General features: G+C 40.8%; 1 protein-coding gene across 2 annotated transcripts in view; it reads left to right on the top strand.

Annotated features, from left to right (window-relative positions):
* The window catches only part of LOC121273538 (NACHT, LRR and PYD domains-containing protein 3-like), a 112,804-nt gene that overhangs the window by 48,562 nt on the left and 43,578 nt on the right, over positions 1-20,664 (top strand). For both annotated transcript variants that reach the window (XM_041180716.1, XM_041180715.1), the window contains 5 exons: positions 119-227; positions 330-467; positions 8,010-8,127; positions 12,215-12,320; positions 19,601-19,696. In XM_041180716.1, the coding sequence (XP_041036650.1) occupies positions 119-227; positions 330-467; positions 8,010-8,127; positions 12,215-12,320; positions 19,601-19,696 (567 nt within the window). The remainder of the gene's footprint in view (positions 1-118; positions 228-329; positions 468-8,009; positions 8,128-12,214; positions 12,321-19,600; positions 19,697-20,664) is intronic.

The following is a 20,664-nucleotide window of genomic DNA, read 5'->3' as shown; positions in this document are numbered from 1 at the left end:
GTAACTGAGACAAGATTAGAATGTAGGGTAACAGTAGCAATTAGTGCTTGCCTGTGAACTAATCAGATTTTAATCAATGGAGAATATTTTGCTAAAGACCTCTTGTATGATTTTACAGGTGCCAACCAAATAGACGTGCATGGAAGAAATGTGGGTGTGCAGGTCCCTGACCAGCAGTCCAGGTTACTGCATACTGATGTGCCGTTATCTTCCATGTACATATCTAAGTGAGTCTGTGAATCATTATTCTTTCCAGTTCTTTTCTGTCCTACCTACTAAAATTCCAACTTTTTGTATGTATTATTCACACCAACTTTTGATGCTTTCAGCCCAAATCTAAGTGATGGCACAAGTGTCAGTAATCCAAATACGGTGCCAACAGCTGTGCTGCCCTCAAATATTGATATTCGGAAATCGTGGCATAGTGATGTTACTCAGGAGCTACGCAATCACCTTGTACACAAACTGTAAGTGATCAACTGAATATGTATAAGTGATAGGGGACCTAGGTGCAAGCACTTGGCAGATAGTTTATTCATGGCAGTTGTGGAATGATTGGGATTTTGTGATGTAAATAACTTCATTTTGTTTTTGTTAAGCAGTGCATTTTTCTTCTTTTTCCAAAAACATTCTCATCACTGAATGTTGTTTTGAGCCTTTCCTTGAGTACAGTTCCACTTGGGGCCAGAGTCTTGTATCTTGTTTCCACTTCATATTCTGTGTGAGGCAGACTGAGAATATCGGCCGTTTCTTTGATTGTAGGGAGCATCATAACCAAACCCCAAGTCTGTGCTCACCCAATGTCCTCATATGTCTAACTGCAGCTGGGATTGTATGACAATGATAAGGATTATAACCCAGGCTGACTTTCCCAATCTGTTACATGTGGAAGCTGTGGCCAATTGTAGCTCACGACACCACAGATCACAGGTGGATTTCACCCTAAGAACTTCTGATCCGTAATTCTTCACTGAATGCTGCTTGAACCAACTGAGTTGTTCAGGGACTTGTCACAAATAATTTAACACTAATTGTTGAGGTAATAAAATTTTCATACGAGCAACATATTTAATTCTGAGGAATTCCAAAAACAACTCGCTGTATTTTATCATTGGACTAGAATTTCCACAGTTTGCTAACTGATTTTGAATTTTACACTCACACCTCAACAGTTTAATCTCCTTAACTATAATTGAAACTGAACGAAAACTGCATAATGTACAAAATGTGGCATAACATTCCTAGTTTAACAAACTACTTATTATGCAAATTTGCATTTTCCTACTTGAATTTGTGGATGAGCAGGTATCACAGGTTATTCCATTTATCACTCCAATCAGCTATTGCATAATAACATCATTAATACACAAAAAGTAATTTTACACTTTAGGAAAAATCAACTAATCTACAAATTCCTGCTCTCCACATTATGCTTATCATCTCAGATTGAGTTGTTGCAGAGTTGTATCTTCATGCTTTGCTTTGTTTTTATTGTAGTGCATACATCTGATTCAATATCAGAGTATATTTCCCCTCTCCCTTAAGCCTCTAACTTTTCCTATAACAACACACAATGATATTAGAACTGTTCAGTCACTTGGGATGCTTATGAAAAGGGCAAGCAATAAATGCTAGTCAGAAAAGTAGTGTATAGTGAGCAATAAGAGATATCAGGAAGCTATAGACTGGTGAAATGCTTGGCCACATTGCAAGTGAAATTTAGCGTAGAGCAGTGTGAAGTGAAGTTGGTATAAAGAATAACTAGCAGTAGTGTAAATTAAATAGTATAATATTAATGGTGTGCAGGAACAGTGGAACAGAAGGTGTGTGAACACAAAGCTTTGAAGGTGGCAGGACAAATTTAAAAGGCTATTAAAGAAGCATATTACATATTTGGCTATTTTAGTAGAATAATGTACAAGAGCAAGGAAGTTACACTGCACCTTTATAAAACATTGATTTGGCCTCAGCTTCCATGTGTTCAATTCTGCGCATTCACTCTATTTGAAGGATTTCAAGATCGTAGAAAGGATATGGAAGAACTTTTCTAGAACAGTACCAAGGAGGAGGGACTTAATTTAAGTGGAAAACTGAAGAGACTGCGGCTTCTCTCCTTCGAGTAGAGAAGGTTAAGAGGAGATTTAATGGAGGTGTCCAAAATCATGAATGGTTTTGATAGCAAGGACAAACTATTTTCAGTGGAAGAAGGGTCAGTAGCCAAAGGTGACAGATTTAAGATGGTTGGCAAGAGCTTTTTTTTTAAATTCTTTTCATGGCATCACTGGCAAGGTCAGCATTTGTTGCCCATCCCTAATTGCCCTTGAACTAAGAGGCTTACTCGGCCATTTCAGAGGAGCAGTTAAGAGTCAACCACATTGCTATGGATCTGAAGTCACACGTAGGCCAGGCCAGGTAAGGATGGCAGCTTTCCTTCCCTAAAGGACATTAGTGCATCAAATGGGTTTGGATAAATATTTGAAATGGCCAAAGGCTATGGGGAAAGAGCACAGGAATGAGAATTATTGGTTAGCTCTACCAAAGAACCAGAACAGACATGATGGGCTAGATTTCGTCTTTCCGTGCCTTATCATTCTCTAATTCCAATTAATTGATATTGTGCATATCCCTTAACACATCTTCTGAATTTTTACAATTAATGCTGTGCATATTGATGTTCAAATACTACAATTTTATATATTACTGAAAAAAGAGAGACACTCTGTCAAAGCTTTTCACCTTGCACTCATCAGGATGGAAACACAAGAATCTCAAAGGGAACAACAATTTATACTGTATGATAAAAGGATGCTGATTGGTTGGCAGACTGACTCTGATTGGTCGATATTTTGCCATGGAGAATTCACCAGGCAACAGTTATTACCAAGCTTTTATTTAAAGTGAACTCTGATTGAGGTGTTGCCATGAGGAATACCCCAGGGAGACATTGTCACCTAAAGTTTTGTTTAGTTGAAAAAAGGCATGATGCCTGTACGCTTTCTTTTTGAGGACAGGATCCTGTGTGTGAATATATGTAGCTTCTAGCAAGCATAAGTGAGCCCCACTGATAATCTTGAATTGGTTGTTCGTGTAATTCACAGCACACTTAGGATTGTTAATTAAGTGCTTCCAAATCCCAGAATCACATCTAATGTTGGATTCTTTGTTCTGAGTTTTGCAAGCTTGGGCTGGTTGAGTATTCTGCTTGTTGTGAACAGCTGAAGGGACATGCTGTTTGCTACAATCCACCAGTTGTTGGATCATATGGCCTACATAACTGGCATCACACTGGCACTGAAATTCATACACCACATTGCACATTTGTGTGGTAGTCAGAATGCCTTTTTTGGCTTGACAACAGCATCCTGTTGTGGAGAATGCAACTCATGTTGATACTGCATAGTAGCAGCATGTAGCAGCTAGTTTCACCTGTTGCCCAAATTCTTCAGACACGTTAACCTTCCAGGGTAATCTGAGGTAAACTGGACACTTTTCAGGACTGAAAGCAGTGGCCCTAGGCCCATTCATGAATTTGTGTGATGTACAATGATTAATGATCTGTTCAGGGTAGCCATTATCCCGCCAGACATCTTTGATGCGCCCTATTTTGGCATCAAGCTAGCACAGTGAGCAAATGGCTCGTGCCATAATTACGAGGTCGCTGATAAGGCCAATCTTATAGCGTGTAGAATTGTAGGAGTTCCAACATGTATATTAACCAGTGAAGGTAGGTTTCCAATAGACAGTAGTAGAAAACCCATCAGCGGATTTCTCAACTAGCACGTAGAGGAAAGGGAGCAGGTTAGACTGCTCCACTTCAAAGGTGAATTTGAGCCCAGGATGGAGCCCAAATAAGTAAACTATTACATGTAGCTGCAAATTCAAATATAGTCAACAACATATCACCTATCCATCAGAAATATGGAAGAGGGAGGAGGTTAGGGCCTATTCCATCAAAGGCATGGAAATCAACAGAAATGTTGGCGAGAGCTGGGTCTAGGGAAGATCCTATGGCAGTGCCATCTATTTGGGCATACATGGTGTTGCTAACTGCACGAGTTGCCAGGCTCCTCCAGGCCCAAGATGAAAAGCTTTGACAGCATGGCAATTTTTACAGCAATGCTCAAGTTCTGTACTTGTATTCTTGTATTAAAACTTCTGAGCAATCACTGGACAAACTATTTGTTCCCCACGAAGAAACCTTAGGCTTTTGTAATCAGATCATTTTATTGATGCCCATTTTAATCAGACTGCTGCCACTCATTCCTAAATATTATCAAAAGATTCAAGTAGTTTTCGGAAAATATTGAAACCATGAGGTTTACAGCATAACCCAGTATTGCTTAACCTTGGTAAGCATTTTAATAAGTTTTTAAAAAACGAGTGATGAGACTACTCAATATCTACCAATTTAACCAAGTTTCTGGGGGACTTCCCTGGAATCTCCTTCTCGATGTTCATCTTTGTCTGATTATCGTTCTGAGATGGCATCTTTTGGGATTTCTTTTTGCTTTAAGGTGCTATACAAATGCAAGTTCTTGTTAATATCAATAATCTCTGCCAGATCTGATAGCTTGCTGTGATATGTTCTTGAACAAAATGGAATCATAGAATGCTTACAGTGCAGAAAGGATCATTTCATGTCCGTGCCAGTGGATAATGTTTTTTCCATTGAGCATTCTCATAAATATCACACTCGTCATTAAAGGTATAAGCAAAACAATTAAAATACAGTTGGTCACCTAAACCAACAAAGTTTTTATTCATAAGGCGTGTAAGAAAGGCAAGGTTACAGTGATCATGGGGGATTTCAATATGCAGATAGACTGGGAAAATCAGGTTGGTAGTGGATCCCAAGAAAAGGAATTTGTGGAATGTCTACGAGATGGCTTTTTGGAGTAGCTTGTGTGGAGCCCACTAGGGAACAGGCAATTCTAGATTAATGATGTGTAATGAGGAAGATTTGATCAGGGAGCTTAAGGTGAAGGAACCCTTAGGAGGAAGTGACCATAATATGATAGAATTTACCCTGCAATTTGAGAAGAAAAAGCTGGAATCAGATGTAACAGTATTACAGTTGAATAAAGGCAACTACAGAGGCATGAGGGAGGAGCTGGCCAGAATTGACTGGGAGATGAGCCTAGCAGGAAAGACAGTGGAACAGCAATGGCAGGAGTTTCTGGGAGTAATTTGGGAGACACAGCAAAAATTCATCCCTTGGAAGAAGAAGCATACGAAAGGGAGGACGAGGCAACCATGGCTGACAAGAGAAGTCAGGGACAGCATAAAAGCTAAAGAGGAAGCATACAATGCGGTGAAGAATAGTGAGAAACCAGGGGATTGGGAAGCCTACAAAGACCAACAGAGGACAACTAAAAAAGAAATAAGGAGGGAGAAGATTAAATATGAGGGTAAACTAGCCAGTAATATAAAAGAAGATTGCAAGTTTTTTTACATATATAAAGGGTAATAGAGAGGCAAAAGTGGACATTGGGCCACTGGAAAATGATGCTGGAGAAGTAGTAGTGGGGAACAAAGAAATGGCAGAGGAACTGAATAGGTACTTTGTGTCAGTCTTCACAGTGGAAGACACGAGTAACATCCCCAAAGTTCAAGTGAGACAGGGGGCAGAGGTGAGTATGGTGGCCATTACCAAGGAGAAAGTGCTAGGAAAACTGAAAGGTCTGAAGGTGGATAAATCACCTAGACCAGATGGATTACACCCCAGAGTTCTGAAGGAGATAGCTGAAGAGATAGTGGAGGCATTAGTGGTGATCTTTCAGGCATTACTGGAGTCAGGGAGGGTCCCAGAGGACTGGAAAATCGCTTATGTAACCCCCCTGTTTAGGAAGGGAGTGAGGCAAAAGACGAGAAATTACAGGCCGATTAGCCTGATCTCGGTCATTGGTAAGATTTTAGAGTCCATTATTAAGGATGAGATTTCAGAATACTTGGAAGTGCATGGTAAAATCGGGCAAAGTCAGCATGGTTTCATCAAGGGGTGGTCATGCCTGACAAATCTGTTAGAATTCTTTGAGGAGGTAACGAGTAGTATAGACAAAAGAGAGCCAATAGATGTTATCTACTTGGACTTCCAGAAGGCCTTTGACAAGGTGCCGCACAGGAGGCTGCTCAGTAAGATAAGAGCCCATGGTGTTAGAGGCAAGGCACTAGTATGAGTAGAAGATTGGCTGTCTGGCAGGAGGCAGAGAATGGAGATAAAGGGGTCCTTTCTCAGGATGGCGGCCGGTGACTAGTGGAGTTCCGCAGGGGTCAGTGTTGGGACCACAATTTTTCACTTTATATATTAATGATCTAGATGAAGGAAGTGAGCACATCCTGGCTAAGTTTGCAGATGATCCAAAGATAGGTGGAGGGACAGGTAGTAGTGAGGAGGCGGGGAGGCTGCAGAAGGTGGAACAGGTTAGGAGAATGGGCAAAGAAGTGGCAGATGGAATACAACGTGGGGAATTGTGAGGCCATGCACTTTGGTAGGACGAATAGAGGCATAGAATATTTTCTAAATAGGGAGAGAATTCAAAAATCTGGAGTGCAAAGGGACTTGGAAGCCCTATTCCAGGATTCTCTTAAGGTTAACTTGCAGGTTGAGTCCGTAGTTAGGAAGGCAAATGCAATGTTGGCATTTATTTCGAGAGGACTAGAATATAAAAGCAGGGATGTGCTGCTGAGGCTTTATAAGGCTCTGTTCAGACCACATTTCGAATATTGTGAGCAATTTTGGGCCCCGTATCTCAGGAAGGATGTTTTGGCCCTGGAGAGGGTCCAGAGGAGGTTCACGAGAATGATCCCAGGAATGAAAGGCTTAACATATGAGGAATGTTTGAGGACTCTGGGCCTATACTCGATGGAGATTAGAAGGATGAGGGGGGATCTGATTGAAACTTACGGAATACTGAAAGGCCTCGATTGAATGGACGTGGGGAAGATGTTTCCATTAGTAGGAAAGACTAGGACCTGAGGGCACAGCCTCAGAGTAAAGGGAAGACCTTTTAGAACAGAGATGAGGAGAAACTTCTTTAGCCAGAGAATGGTGAATCTATGGAATTCATTGCCACAGAAGGCTGTGGAGGCCAGGTCATTGAGTGTATTTAAGACCGAGATAGATAGGTTCTTGATTGCTAAGGGGATCAAAGGTTATGGGGAGAAGGCGGGAGAATGGGGTTGAGAAACTTATCAGCCATCATTGAATGGCAGAGCAGACTCGATGGACCAAATGGCCTAATTTCTACTCCTATGTCTTATGGTCTTTTTTACTTAATTGTGGAGCGAGCCATAACCATGTATGGTATGGTAAAGAATGTTTCAGTAAATGTCCTGGACCTCTTCATAATATTAATTTCTATAGTCATTGTATATTTGAGCAGAGGAAAGAAGTAAACTAGTTTGCCTGTCAAGCTTGTTCCATCTTGCAATGAATTCATGGTTAATCTGTACCCTAACTCTGTATACCCACCTTTGCTCCATATCCCTTAATAGCTTTGATAATCCAAAATCTATCAATCTTAGATCTAGAAGTTAACAATTAACCTAGCATCAAGTGCCACGTGTGGAAGGATTTTAAACTTCTTAGTGTTCTAGTGAGAAGCTACAACATACCCTTTTTAAATTTGATTAAATTCAACTTGTTGGCTTGATGGTCAGCTTCACCATTCTGAATATACTACAGTACAGACAATTAATGCATTCTGAATGTAACACTCTGCCAGACAATTCATTTAACAAGTGCAATTCCACATGTTTTACTGAATTTCCATGTTTGACTGAACAGTTTGGACATGTTCAACTGACTAGAAAGAGGGTCGCACGACTTAATGATATAAACTGTAAGAGTCAGAATGTTTAATTTTGCAACTCAGTATTTTAATAATCAACCTATATTTTGAGTTAAAAGTTTGATATTGTACTCCTAATTGTTTAGTTTAAGCAGCATCTTAAAATGTCAGCTTGTTGCACATTTGGTTATTTTGTAACTGTTGGTTCCCTGTATATAGACTTCAAGCCATGTTCCCAACACCTGGCCCAGCAGCATTAAAAGACCCACGGATGGCAAACCGAGTAGCTTATGCACGGAAGGTGGAAGAAAATATCTACGAGTCTGCCAATAGCATGGTAAGTTCTAGTTTGACATTTGATGGCGGTACAATTTTACCTTTGAATAAGTGGTGAAGCTGGAGTTGATCTCTTGCTTTACACTGAGAGACCAATCATTAATGTCTTCATACATTACAATAAATGTAAAAGTAGGCATGCAAGCTGTATGATTGCTGATGAAAAACAAACTGCAAAGTAAATGGATAGTGGTAAGTACAGTTAAACAATAAGCCAACTGCCAACTAAGTAGAGAGGAACTTAGTACTGACCATCTCAGTACTCCTAGATTCATAGAATCGCTACAGCGCTGAAGAAGGCTGTTCGTCCCTTTGCATCCACGCTGGGTCTCTATAAGAGCAACTCACCTAGCCCCACTCACCTGCCTTTTCTCTGTAGCCTACATTTTTTGTTCTCCTCAGTTAATTATTGAGATCTCAATTGAATGACTTGATTACCCGTATAGTAAGGGATGACATAAGGACATTATTGAGAAAAGATCTGGCCTCTGATGATCATGAATTAGAATCAGTATAGGTAGAAATTAGGAATAGCAAGAGTCAGAAAACACTGGTGGGAGTAGAATGTATGCCCCTAACAGTCGTTGTTCTGTTGGGCAGAGCATTAAAAATGAAACTATTGGAGCCTGAAACAAAGGAAATGTAATAATTGTGGGGGATTTTAATCTTCTTATGGACTGGGGCAATCAAATCAGCAAGAATGGTTTAGAAGATGAGTTTGTAGAATGCTTCTGTAACAGTTTCTTAGAGCAGTATGTAGTGGAACCGACAAAGGCTCAAGCTATTTTAGACCTAGTATTGTGTAATGAAACAGGGTTAATTTGCAATGTCATAGTAAAAGACCCACTGGGAAGTAGTGATCATAACACCATTCAATTCCTTTTTAAGTTTGAAAGTGACATCATCCAATCGTAAACAAAAACCTTCAACTTAAACATAGCCATTTACATAGCTATTAGGAGAGAATTGGCTACGGTCAAATGGGTAAATAAACTAAAAGATATGGAGATAAATGATCAGTAGGAAACATTTAAAGATACAATTCAAAATGTTCAACATAAATGCATTCAATTGAAGAACAGAAATTGAGCAAAAAAAGGACCCATCCATGACTCACTCAGGAAGTTAAGGATAGTATTAAATTAAAAGAAGAGATTTGCAATGTTGAAAATAACAGTAACAAGCCTGGAGATTGGGAGTTTTAGAAACCAACAAAGGGCCACCAAAAAGTTGATTAAAAGGGAAAAATAGAATAAGAGTGTAAACTACCCAGAAATATAAAAAACAGAATGTAGGAGCTTTTGTAAATTTATAAACAGGAAGACCGTTTCTAAAGTAAATGTTGGTCCCTTAGAAGCAGAGACAGGTGAAATTATCATGGGGAATGAGAAAAATGTGGAAGCATTAAACACCTACTTTGTGTCTGTCTTCACGGTAGAAGACACAAGTTCCAAACCAGAAATAGACAAAAACCTAGGGGCTAAAAAGAAAGAAGAAATTAGGGAAGTTATTATCAGTAAAGATAAAGAAATTTAAGGAACTAAAATCCAATAAATCCCTGGACACCCTGGGGTTCTTAAAGAGATAGGTGCAGAGATAGCGGGTGCACTGGCTTTGATTTTCCAAAATCCCTCAGATTCAGAAATGGTCCCATTAGGCTAGACGTTGGCAAATACTAAATTGCTTTTCAAGAAAGGAGGGAGAAAGAAAACAGTAAACTACAGGCCAGTTAGCTGAACATCAGTTATTGGGATAATGATGGAATCTATTATTAAGGATGTCTTAAGGCACTTAGAAAAGCATGGAATGATTAGAACAAATCAGTGTGATTTTACTCAAGGGAAGTCCTATTTGACAAACTTATTAGAGTGTTTTGAGGATGTAGAGTATATAAAGGGGGACGAGTACATGTAATACACCTGGACTTTCAAAAGGCATTTGATAACGTGCCACACAAAGGGTTAATTGTTAAGACAAGGGCTCATGTAGTTAGGGCTAATATATTAGCATGGATCGAGGATTGGTAGACAGATAGAAAAGAGAATGGGGAAAAACAGGGATTTTTCAAGACGGTGGACAGCAAATACCGAATTGCTGCAAGGATCAGTGCTGGGGCTTGAGCTGTTTACAATCTATATTAATGGCTAAGATAAATTACTCTGTGTCTATTTATCTAAGTTTTCTGATGATACCAAGCTAAGTGAAAAGGTAAGCTGTGGGGAGGACATAGAGGCTACAATGAGATAGAGAGGTGAGGTGAGTGGGCAACAAGATGGCAGAGGGAATATAATAAAGTGTGAAATTATTCGCTTTAGTTGTAACAGTGAAAAAGCAGAACATTTTTTAAAGGTGAGAAACTTGTAAGTATTGATGTTCAGAGAGACTTTTTTTATTTATTTGTTCTTGGGATGTGGACATCCCTGGCTAGGCCAGCATTTCTTGCCCATCCCTAATTACCCTTGTTCAGAGGGCATTTAAGAGTCAAGCATATTGCTGTGGGCCTGGAGTTATGCGTAGGCCAGAACAGGTAAGGATGGCACATTTCCTTCCGTAAAATACATTAGTGAACCAGATGGGTTTTTCCAGCAATCGGCAATGGTTTCATGGCCATCATCAAGTTTTTAATTGCAGATTTCTATTGTACAAGGAATGCAGGAAGTTAGCATGCAAGTGCAGCAAGCAATTTGGATGGAATTTGCATGCTGGCCATTATTGCAAGGTGTTTTGAGTACAAGAATAAATAAATCTTGCTACAGTCATGCAGGATTTTGGTGAGACAGCATCTGGAGTACTATGTGTAGTTTTGGTCTCCAAATTTAAGAGAGGATATACTTCCATTGGAGGCAGTACAGGTGTTGATTGGCAGTACTAAATTGGTCCCTTAGGTGAGAGGATTGTGCTATGATGTGAGGCTGAGTAAATTGGGCATATATTATCTTGAGTTTAGAAGAATGAGAGGCGATCTCATTGCACCCTACAGTATACTGAAGGGGCTTGATAGGTTGGATGCTGAGAGATTGTCTCCCTTGGTCGGGAAAACTAAAACATGGGGCACAGTCTCAGGATGAGCAGCTAATCATTTAGGGTTGTGAATCTTTGGAATTCTCTATCCCAGAGGATTGCAGAATCTCCAATGTTGAATACATTTAAAGCTGGGATAGATAATTTTTTGGTCTCAAAAGAATTAATGGATATGGGGAGCAGAAAGAAAAAAGGAGTTGAAGCACAAGATCAGCCATGATCGTATTGAATGGCGGAGCAGTGTCGATGGGCCAGGTGGTCTACTCCTGCTCCTATTTCTTAGGTTCTTATGTTCTTATACATCTGCTTCCACCATACTCTCAGGCACTGCAGTCCAGATCCTACACATGGAGAAAAAAAGGAATTTTTTTCATCATATTGCTTCTTTCGTCAGTGACCTTCAATTAATGGTTTTCTTCTGCCAATGGAAACAGTTTCTCCATATCTACTCTGTTCCATTTGTTATTAATATTATAATAAGTTACAGTTACAGTGCTTTTTCCTGTTTCATACAACTGAGTTGCTGGCTGTACCGTTTCAGGGGGTAGGTAGGCAGTAGAAGGGAAGGATGGCAGTTATCCCCCACTGAAGGACATCAGTGAATCTGGGGAATTTTTACAATGATCCAGTTCTTTCATGATCATTATTAATGAGGCTAGTCTTTTTATTCCAGATTTATTATGAATTGATGGTGGGATTTGATTCATATTTCTGCAGTATTGTTTTGGTGGCCCCTGGACTATGAGCACAGTAACATCACCACTAGACTATTGTCGCAAGCTAACCAGTCATTTTTTTCAGCTACATAAACAATGCAAACTGAGCTCAAACAAACTAACAGGAATTTGATAAATCATTTCATACAGTTTTAAAATGGTAGGATGTTGAAGAAATTCTACAGCTTATGGATAAAAATGGGAAGCAGTTTGGGTCACCTGGAGTTAGTTTCAGATGTCCATTGGTGTAATGCAAGGTATTAACTAACTTGTGCTTGCTCTGTTAGAATTTCTACAGAATAACAACCTAGGTTAATTACTCACACTCATATTGTATCACTGCGCTTTCAGGATATGTACTTCGAACTGGTGACTGAGAAGACATACAAGATCCCGCGGCAACTGGAGGCAAAACGACGCATGTTTCAGACTTGTTGCACAATGTCAAACCGATGTGGTATGTTATTAATAATAGTGGCTCAACCTCCAAACTTTGCTCAACTGCAGACTAGGCATCCTCCAAATAAATAGTTGTATTTTCTGTTGCACGTGTTGGAAAATTTGTTAAAATGTGAAATAATAGTCATAGGAAATGAAACATTTATCCCTTTTACACTCAGCAAACGCGTCAAAGCTTTAACGTTGACTCTTCCTTTCTTCATCTCACTATTATAACTTAACCACCGCTAAGGTACAGTAATAGATCAGTTGACTGAGTGTTTTATAGAGCCATGATGTTCTGACCCAGACAGCTTATTATAATAATTGTATCTGCATTTAGCCATCTTGATAATTCATATCACAACTTGTTACAAGTACACCCACTAGGATTCCTTAATTTATTCAGATATATATGTCATTGTTTCAATAAATTAACAGAACTAATTTACCAAACTTGTTTGTCAATAGGTGATGGTGTTGGCCATTAGCAAAATTATGTAGAGGTTTAATTCCCAGAATGTGCTGATTTTATTGGTATTATCTGGGGCGGCAGCTGGGATTCTGTATTAGGCTTTAATGCCCCTTGGCTAATAAAGGGAAAAACAATAAGGCGAATAGTTAACTTGTGAACCTGATTGAAATGCAAGCTTGTTGAATGTCAGGTGGCATCCAGAGAGGGTGTGCACCCGATATATGTTGAATAGTGAGCATGCACAGTCTTAGCTCACACACAGAAAAATTGAAACTTGACAGAGTTTCAGAGGGCTGCCAGTGTTGTGGAATTGTATCCTAGCATGCATAGCGTTACATTGGATACAGGGCACTGAAACAGATTGTTCAGCACAACTCGTCCACTCGAACCCCCTCCCATCTTTCCCCATCGAGACCTATCAGCGTAACAAATTATTCCTTTCTCCCTCATATGCTTGGCCAGCTTCCCCTTAACTATTCACTGGTATTAAGTTTCACATGCTCGCCACTCTTTGGATAAACATGTTTTTTTGGTCTGAATTCCTTACTAGACATCTTGGTGATTATCTTACATTGATGGCCTCTAATTATGCTTTTTCCCATAAGAGGAAACATTCTCTCTGTCTCCATCCAATCAAAACCTTTTATAATTTTATAGACCTCTATCAAGTCACCTATCAGTTCACTTTTCTCAAGGAAAAAAACAACCTAGCTTTCCTGATAGCTACACCCTCACATTTCTGGTACCATCCCTCTAAATCTGCTCTGCACCCTGTCTTAATGTGGCAGCAGATGTGTGCCAGCAGGACCAATCGACAAGGGAAACTTGGCCACGTTATCAAAAAGGTTTTGCTATTTGTACTTATTATGGGAATTTATTCACTGAATTCAGATGTAATGAGTCCACCAGCACCTTTATTGATTTTAAAAATTAAATTAAAACATTTTTTAACAAAATAATTCAAACACATACATAAGATTACAGTTACTTGATATTATAACACATGCCCAAATTCCTAATCAACCTGATTCCCAACTACACACCCCCTTTAAGGTAACAGTCCAAAATAGATTTTAAATTTAAATAAGCAATCCAGAAAGATTACCACATGCACCCACTTGACAGGGGAATTCCACAGGCTTGTTAACACAATTTCAGCTACTGAACACAGCAGACTTCTGCAAAAGTGGCTGGAGACTTTTCCCCAAGGCTATTTTACACCTTTTACTTTTCAAGATGTTACACGGCCACCTACGTCCTTCTTTATATATGTTTCTCTCTCTTTAATGTGTAAAGTCCCATTGTTCTACATGTCTTTGCAAATTTACTTTTCTCATAATATAAAAATCTTTCATGTTATCAATATGGTCAATCCCTTTGGAAAAAGTAAACATACTGCTCGGCCTTGCTTACCTTGTTAATTGTAAACATCCTGCCATGCCTTTGAATATCAAACAACCCCTTCACTTATCTAAAAATGCAAATCTTATTCGCACCTTATCTGTGGAACCCTCATCCTCACTTGTCCATCTCCATTTTAAAAGTCTGTTTTACACCTACTCTTTTGATAATTTCAATCTTGCGGTCTATCTGACTCGAATTCAGTTAAACCAGTCACACAGACAGAACCATCCACACTCACACCCATCAGCCAACAATAATATCATGAAAATATTATAGTTTCAAGACATTTCTAAGCAAGCTGCTATACTATCAGACACATGAAACAAAGTCTCTTCAGTCAGACTGATGAGGAAATTGACAATTTAAAAATCCTGTGTAGAATATGCATGCCCCTATTAAACATGTAGGATGCAGAAAACTGTACAATTAATTATTTTCAACATCAAAAAATGTGTAGAAAACTGTCACAAGAGTGCAAATTGCGTTGAATAAAATGCATAAGTTTCCAAAAATATCTTACCTCAGAAAGAAGATGACTCACCCAAAACACAAAATTTACTGTAGAAGAAATGACAAATAAGTCGCCAACATTATTTGCGAACAGCTAAACTGGCCCACTTCCTTCAGATGCTCCCTTCTCGCTCAAACTCCCAGGCCAACATTACTGACTTTCTGCCAGCCCTGGCCGAGCCTGCCCCCTTCCACCATTCCATCACCACTGCGCACTCCCCCCCCCCCCCCCACCCCCCACCATTAATTCCGCCACATTCTTGCCTTCCCGCCACTCACTCACTTCCGTGCTCCCCCACTACTCCCTCTCCCTCTCACCTTTACACGTCTCCCCACCTCTTTCTCCCACTACCCCCTCCCCCTCTCAGCCACCCCCTCCCCCTCACTCACTACCCTCTCCAGCCACCCCTCCTCTTCCTACCCTCCCATTCCCCTTGCCCCTCTTCTACTTGCCTTCCCTTCTGCTTAAGCCCTCCCCATCTCCCTCCCCTCCCCATTCCCTCCACTACCCCTTCCACTACTTCTCACCTCTCCTTCCCTGCCCCTTTCCCCCTCCCCCTTCCCTCTTTCCCCCTTCCCCTCCCTTTCCAAGCTCCCTCTTCCCACACCCACTACCCCAATTCACCTCCCCCATTCCTTTTCCACCCCCACTCCTCTCTCCTTCCCCATCCCCCTATATCTTCCCCCACTTCCCTTCCCCACTCGCCTCCCCATCTCCATGACCCCCTGCCCATCTTCTCTCACGCTTCCCCCTCCTCCCTCCCCTGTGTCCCTTCCTCCCTCTCTGCCCTTCCCCCTTCCCCCTACTCCCTTCCCCCCTCTCTGTCCCTACTCCATCCCTGCTCCCCCCTCCTCCCTTCACGCCTCCACCCAAGTCTCCTTCACCCCTTCCACCCAGTCCCTTCGACCTCTCACCCACTCCTCTTTTTCACTCCCCCCTCGTCCCTTCTCCTTCTGCCCCCTCCTTCCCCACCCAACTGCCCCCCACTAGTCATAGCCTGTCAATTTGAAAATCCCATTTTTGTTCCTACTCTTCGCTTCCTTCCAATCAATAATTCTCTATCCATGCTATCGTATTACCTCCAACTCCATGTACCTTTATCTTGTGTGTTATCCCTTTGTATGACTTCTTGTCAAAAGCCCTTTGCAAATTGAAGTATACTGTATCGACTGGTTTCCCTTTATCTAACCTACTTGATATGTCCTTAAAAAACTCCAATAAATTTGTCAAACACAATTTTCTTATATAAAGCCATATTGGCTTTCTCTGATGATACCATGACTTCCCTTAGTAATACATTCCCACATTTTTCTGATGACTGATGTCGGGCTAACCAGCCTGTAGTTCCATCTTTTATTGTTCCATCCTTTCTTGATTCGCAGTGTTACATTTGCTAATTTCCCAATCCACTGTGACCGTTTGAGATTCAAGGGAAGTTATGAAAATCCTAATTGGTACTATCCACTATGTGTGCAGCACTGCTTTAGAACCCTGGAATGTAGACCATCACATCCCAGGGATTGGTCAGATTTCAGCCCCTTAAGTTTCTCCAGTACTTTGTCCTCAAACACTTGTAACTGTTAGGATTTTTATTTCACTTCACAAGATTATAACCTTCTTTGAGTCTTATACTATCCTTAAATTCCCTAGTAAACCATGCATGGCTCTTTCGCGCTTTTTATGGGATGTGTTTTTGCTGAACATTTTGACTTGTTTCTTTAACTGTTTCTCATACCTTTCGCTCTCTTCACTCAATCACCCTTATCCACTTCTCCTCTCATACCTATGTTATTGGCTTTGTTTAAGTTCAAGATTCATGTTTGGGACTGAAATATGTTACTTTCAAAATTGACATGGAATTCAAGTGTATTATTATTACTTCATAGAGGATGTTAAGAGATTAATAATTAAGCCTACCTAATTGTGGAATACAAAATGTAAAATAGCTTTATCCCTAGTTGGTTCCACATCATATCGTTCCACAAAACTGTCACAGAAGCATTCTACAAATTCATCTTCCCGACTACCTTTGTCAATTTGATTTGTCCATGCTACTTGAAGATTGGTGTCTCCAACAATTGTTAAATTGCCTTTGTTAAAATATGCAATTATTTATTGTTTACTGCTCTGTTCAGTGGTGCAATTACTGTCAGGGGGCTTATAAGCAACTCCCCTCAGCATTTTCGAAACACTTTTGTTTCTAACCTCCATGTATCTGATTCTACTTCCTGATCTTCTAAACCAAGATCCAGCTTTTTACTCCCAAGATGGGTAGCTTGTGTTGGGAAATATCCCGACTCAGCACATCCACCTAGGGAAGGAGTGCCTGAATGGCTGGATTTTTGCTCTGGGTGTTGGGAGGGAGAGGAGGGGCGAGTTCCCGCCTTCCACCCCAGGGAGCAGATTGGAGGCAGCCACAGGGACTGCCAAATTCAGAGGTGAGCTCTTATCAAAGGCCTATCTCGGTTCTCTGCAACTTTGTCCCAGTTGTTTGGTTAAATATTGGACCCTATAGCGCTCATCCCTCACAAACCATCACCTCCCCAGCCATTTCCTATGCCACAGATATGCCAACTCATGCCCCCTCCCTTTCCCCCCATGGTCCAGCATAGCCTCCAAGCCAATTGATGGCACTTCCATGATCATTAATTTCATGGTGCATTCAGTTCAGATCCAATCAACCCTATAGTAACAATGGCGTATGTGGAACTGCTTAAAAAAGCCTTTCATAATTTGGGTAAAAAAAAAAACTGTTGTTATTCCAAGCCTAGAAAAGTGTCAATCAACCAAACCTTTAAATATCAATGACAGAAAGTATAAGCACTTAATACCTCTTTAAGTGTAAGGGACAACTTACTTGAAATCTTTAAGACCTTGAGGGGGTCTTGACAGGGCGGATGTGGAGATGATATTTTCTGTTGTAGGAGAATATAGAACTTGGAGTCACTGTTTTAAAATAAGGACTCACTCATTTAAGATAGAGAGGAGGAAAATTTTTCTCTGGGTGTTGTGAGTCTTTGGAACTCTTCCTGAAAAGGCGATGGAAGCAGAGTTTTTGAATATTTTTAAGGCAGAGATAGATGGATCTTTGATTAACAAAGGGGTGAAATGTTATTGGGTGCAAGCAGGAATGTGGGGTTGAGGTTACAATCAAATCAGCCATGATCTTATTGAATGGCAGAGCAGGCTCGAGGGGTCAAGTGGCCTTCTGCTGCTTCTAATTCTTATGTTTGTATATACGTTCATAGGTTAATTTGCGTTAGTAAACACTGAACCATAGAGAAAATAGATCAAGGGAGGGAAAAAACTCTTGTTAAGCTGTCAATCAAGCCAAGTTCTCCCTTCTGTGGAACCATGTTTTTATTCATTTATGGGATGTGGGTGTGCCTGGCAGGGCAGCATTTATTGCCCCTCTCAAATTGTCCCTGAGAAGGTGGTGGTGAGCTGCCTTCTTGAACCACTGCAGTCCATGTGGCGTTGGTATACCCACAATGCTATTAGGGAGGGAATTCCACAAATTTGACTGCAGCATCCAAGTCAGGATGGCGAATGGCTTGGAGGAGAACTTGCAGCTGGTGGTGTTCCCATGTGCCTGCTGCCCTTGTCCTTCTAGATGGTAGTGGTCCTCGCTTTGGAAGATGCTGCCAAAGGAGGCTTGGTGAGTTGCTGCAATGCAACAGTACACACTGTTGCCACTGTTCATTGGTAGCGGAGGGAGTGAATGTTTGTGGATGAAGTGCCAATCAAGCTTTGTACTGGATTATGTCAAGCTTCTTGAGTGTTGTTGGAGCTACACTCATCCAGGCAAGTGAAGAATTTTCCATCACACTCCTGATTTGTGCCTTGTGGATGGTGGATAGTCTGTGGGGAGTCAGCAGGTGAATTACTCACCCCAGGATTCCTGGGACCAGATTTTCTCTTTTAGCCACAGTATTTTTATGGCTATTCTGGTTCAGTTTCTGGTCAATGATAACCCCCAGGATGTTGATTGTGTCAACAAGGTGAAAGCTTTTATGAGAGTCTGGTCTCTCAGCCAATCATAATTATGCATAAGGGACCATGGGGTGAATGGGGGCATCAGTGGGAAATAAGTTGACAAGGGGGCTATAATGGACTATGGGGGTGAGTGGTGGGGCATCAGTTGGCATGGAGGGTGGTATGGGTAAGATCGTTTGAAGTTTTCTTTCTAAAGGTTCCAGAATCCAGACTAAGGTTCATGGGCCCTCTGAGTACCTGTGAGCCATGAATCCTTCAGAAGCTGGCCCGACTCCATGAAAATTGCTGGGGTGCTAGGAGAGGCTGACCCCTGCAATGGAGCCAGCCAGGTTGGGAAACTTTCTCAAGTGACCAGCGAAAATTGAAGGTGCCTGGAATAGAGGTGAATTCCTGGAATCGGGCCCTGCCTGCCATTTTTAAAGATTTGTGGAGTGTCCATGACTCCAAAATCAGGCCCTATGTCTCTGTAACGGTGATTTTATCAAAACTATTTGTTTCACTAGTTCATCTATGTTATTGTGAGTGTGTCGCACATTCAGAGAAAGAGCCTTTAGTTTTTTATTATTATTGTTCTTGACTTGGGCCTTACTCAATGATGCACCTTTATGGTTAAACTCTTTGTTCCCCCCTGTCCAAGTCTTCTTTATTTTTGCACAGATTGTTACACTGCTCTATTGCCTTGACATTTAGCTTTACATTTCCCCCTTACCTGACCCCCAATACCTCTTTTAGTTTAAAGCCCTATCCACAGGGAGAGGTGACAACAGCACCTACATTGTGGAACAACTTTCTGGTTGACCACTCATACCTTCATGACGCCTGTGAGATTGTAATTCCCTAAAGATGTCCCATAAGCTAATACTATGTATCACCTCACTCTTTAACCCTCCTATTAATATTATATTTATTACAGAGAATCAGAATCTGGGAAAGCCTGTCATCACCATGGCTGAAGGGTCAAACAGGGGAGAATATCCAACATCTTCAAAAAGAATGAGAATGGACACCGGTAGGTTCAGAAAAAACTTTAAGATATGATATTCATCCTGATAAAGGATCCAGATCTCATAAAGGAAGAAGGAAAAGGATAGGGACAGGGAATCATGGACCAATTAACTTAACATCTGCAATCTGAAAATTACTAGTTTGTAGTAAGGATGAACACCTTCAAAATTACCAAGTAATCAGAGAGGGCCAGCATGGATTTGTAAAGGGAAGGTCATGCCAGATCAACCTGATTTTTTTATTTAGGCTGTGTTAAAAGTATTGGACATGGCAATGCCTGTGGATGTTACTTATATGGACATTCAAATAGCATTTGATAAAGACCCTCGGACCAGACTGGTCCTCTTGTTAAAGATCATGGAACTGAAGGAAAATTACTCACCTGGTTAGGAAATTTGCTGAGTGACAGGAAAAGACAGTAGGGATAGTGGGCAAGCCCAGGAATTGGCAGGTTGTAACCAATGGTGTCCGTAAGGAATCTGTGATGGGGCCTCATCTGTTCACTGTATTTCTTCATGACTTAGATAACAAAGTAGAAAGTCACACACCCAGATTCTTCAATGATACAAAAATAGGCAACATTTTAAGCAAAGCAGATGGAAACATAAAATCACAGAGGTATCAATAGTTAAGTGAATGGACACAATTGTGGCCAATAGATTTCAATTTAGGAAATTGTTTTTTATTCATTCAAGGGAGGTGGGCTTCGATGGCTAGGCCATAATTTATTGCCCACCTCTAATTGCCCTTGAGAAGGCAGGTCTGAATGCATTTGGATATGCACTGCCTCAGTATCTGAGGAGTCGCAAATGGTGCTGAACATTGTGCAATCATCAGTGAACTTCCCCACTTCTGACCTTAAATGGAAGAAAGGTCATTGATGAAGCAGCTTAAGATGGTTAGGACACTACTCTGAGGAACACCTGAAGTTATGTCCTGGAGCTGAGGTGGCTGACCTCCAACAAGCACATC

Source organism: Carcharodon carcharias, assembly GCF_017639515.1.
Source record: "Carcharodon carcharias isolate sCarCar2 chromosome 24 unlocalized genomic scaffold, sCarCar2.pri SUPER_24_unloc_3, whole genome shotgun sequence".
In the NCBI taxonomy this organism is placed as follows: Eukaryota; Metazoa; Chordata; class Chondrichthyes; order Lamniformes; family Lamnidae; genus Carcharodon; species Carcharodon carcharias.
Note: the sequence above shows the minus strand (reverse complement) of the source record. Positions and strands in the feature narration are given on the sequence as shown.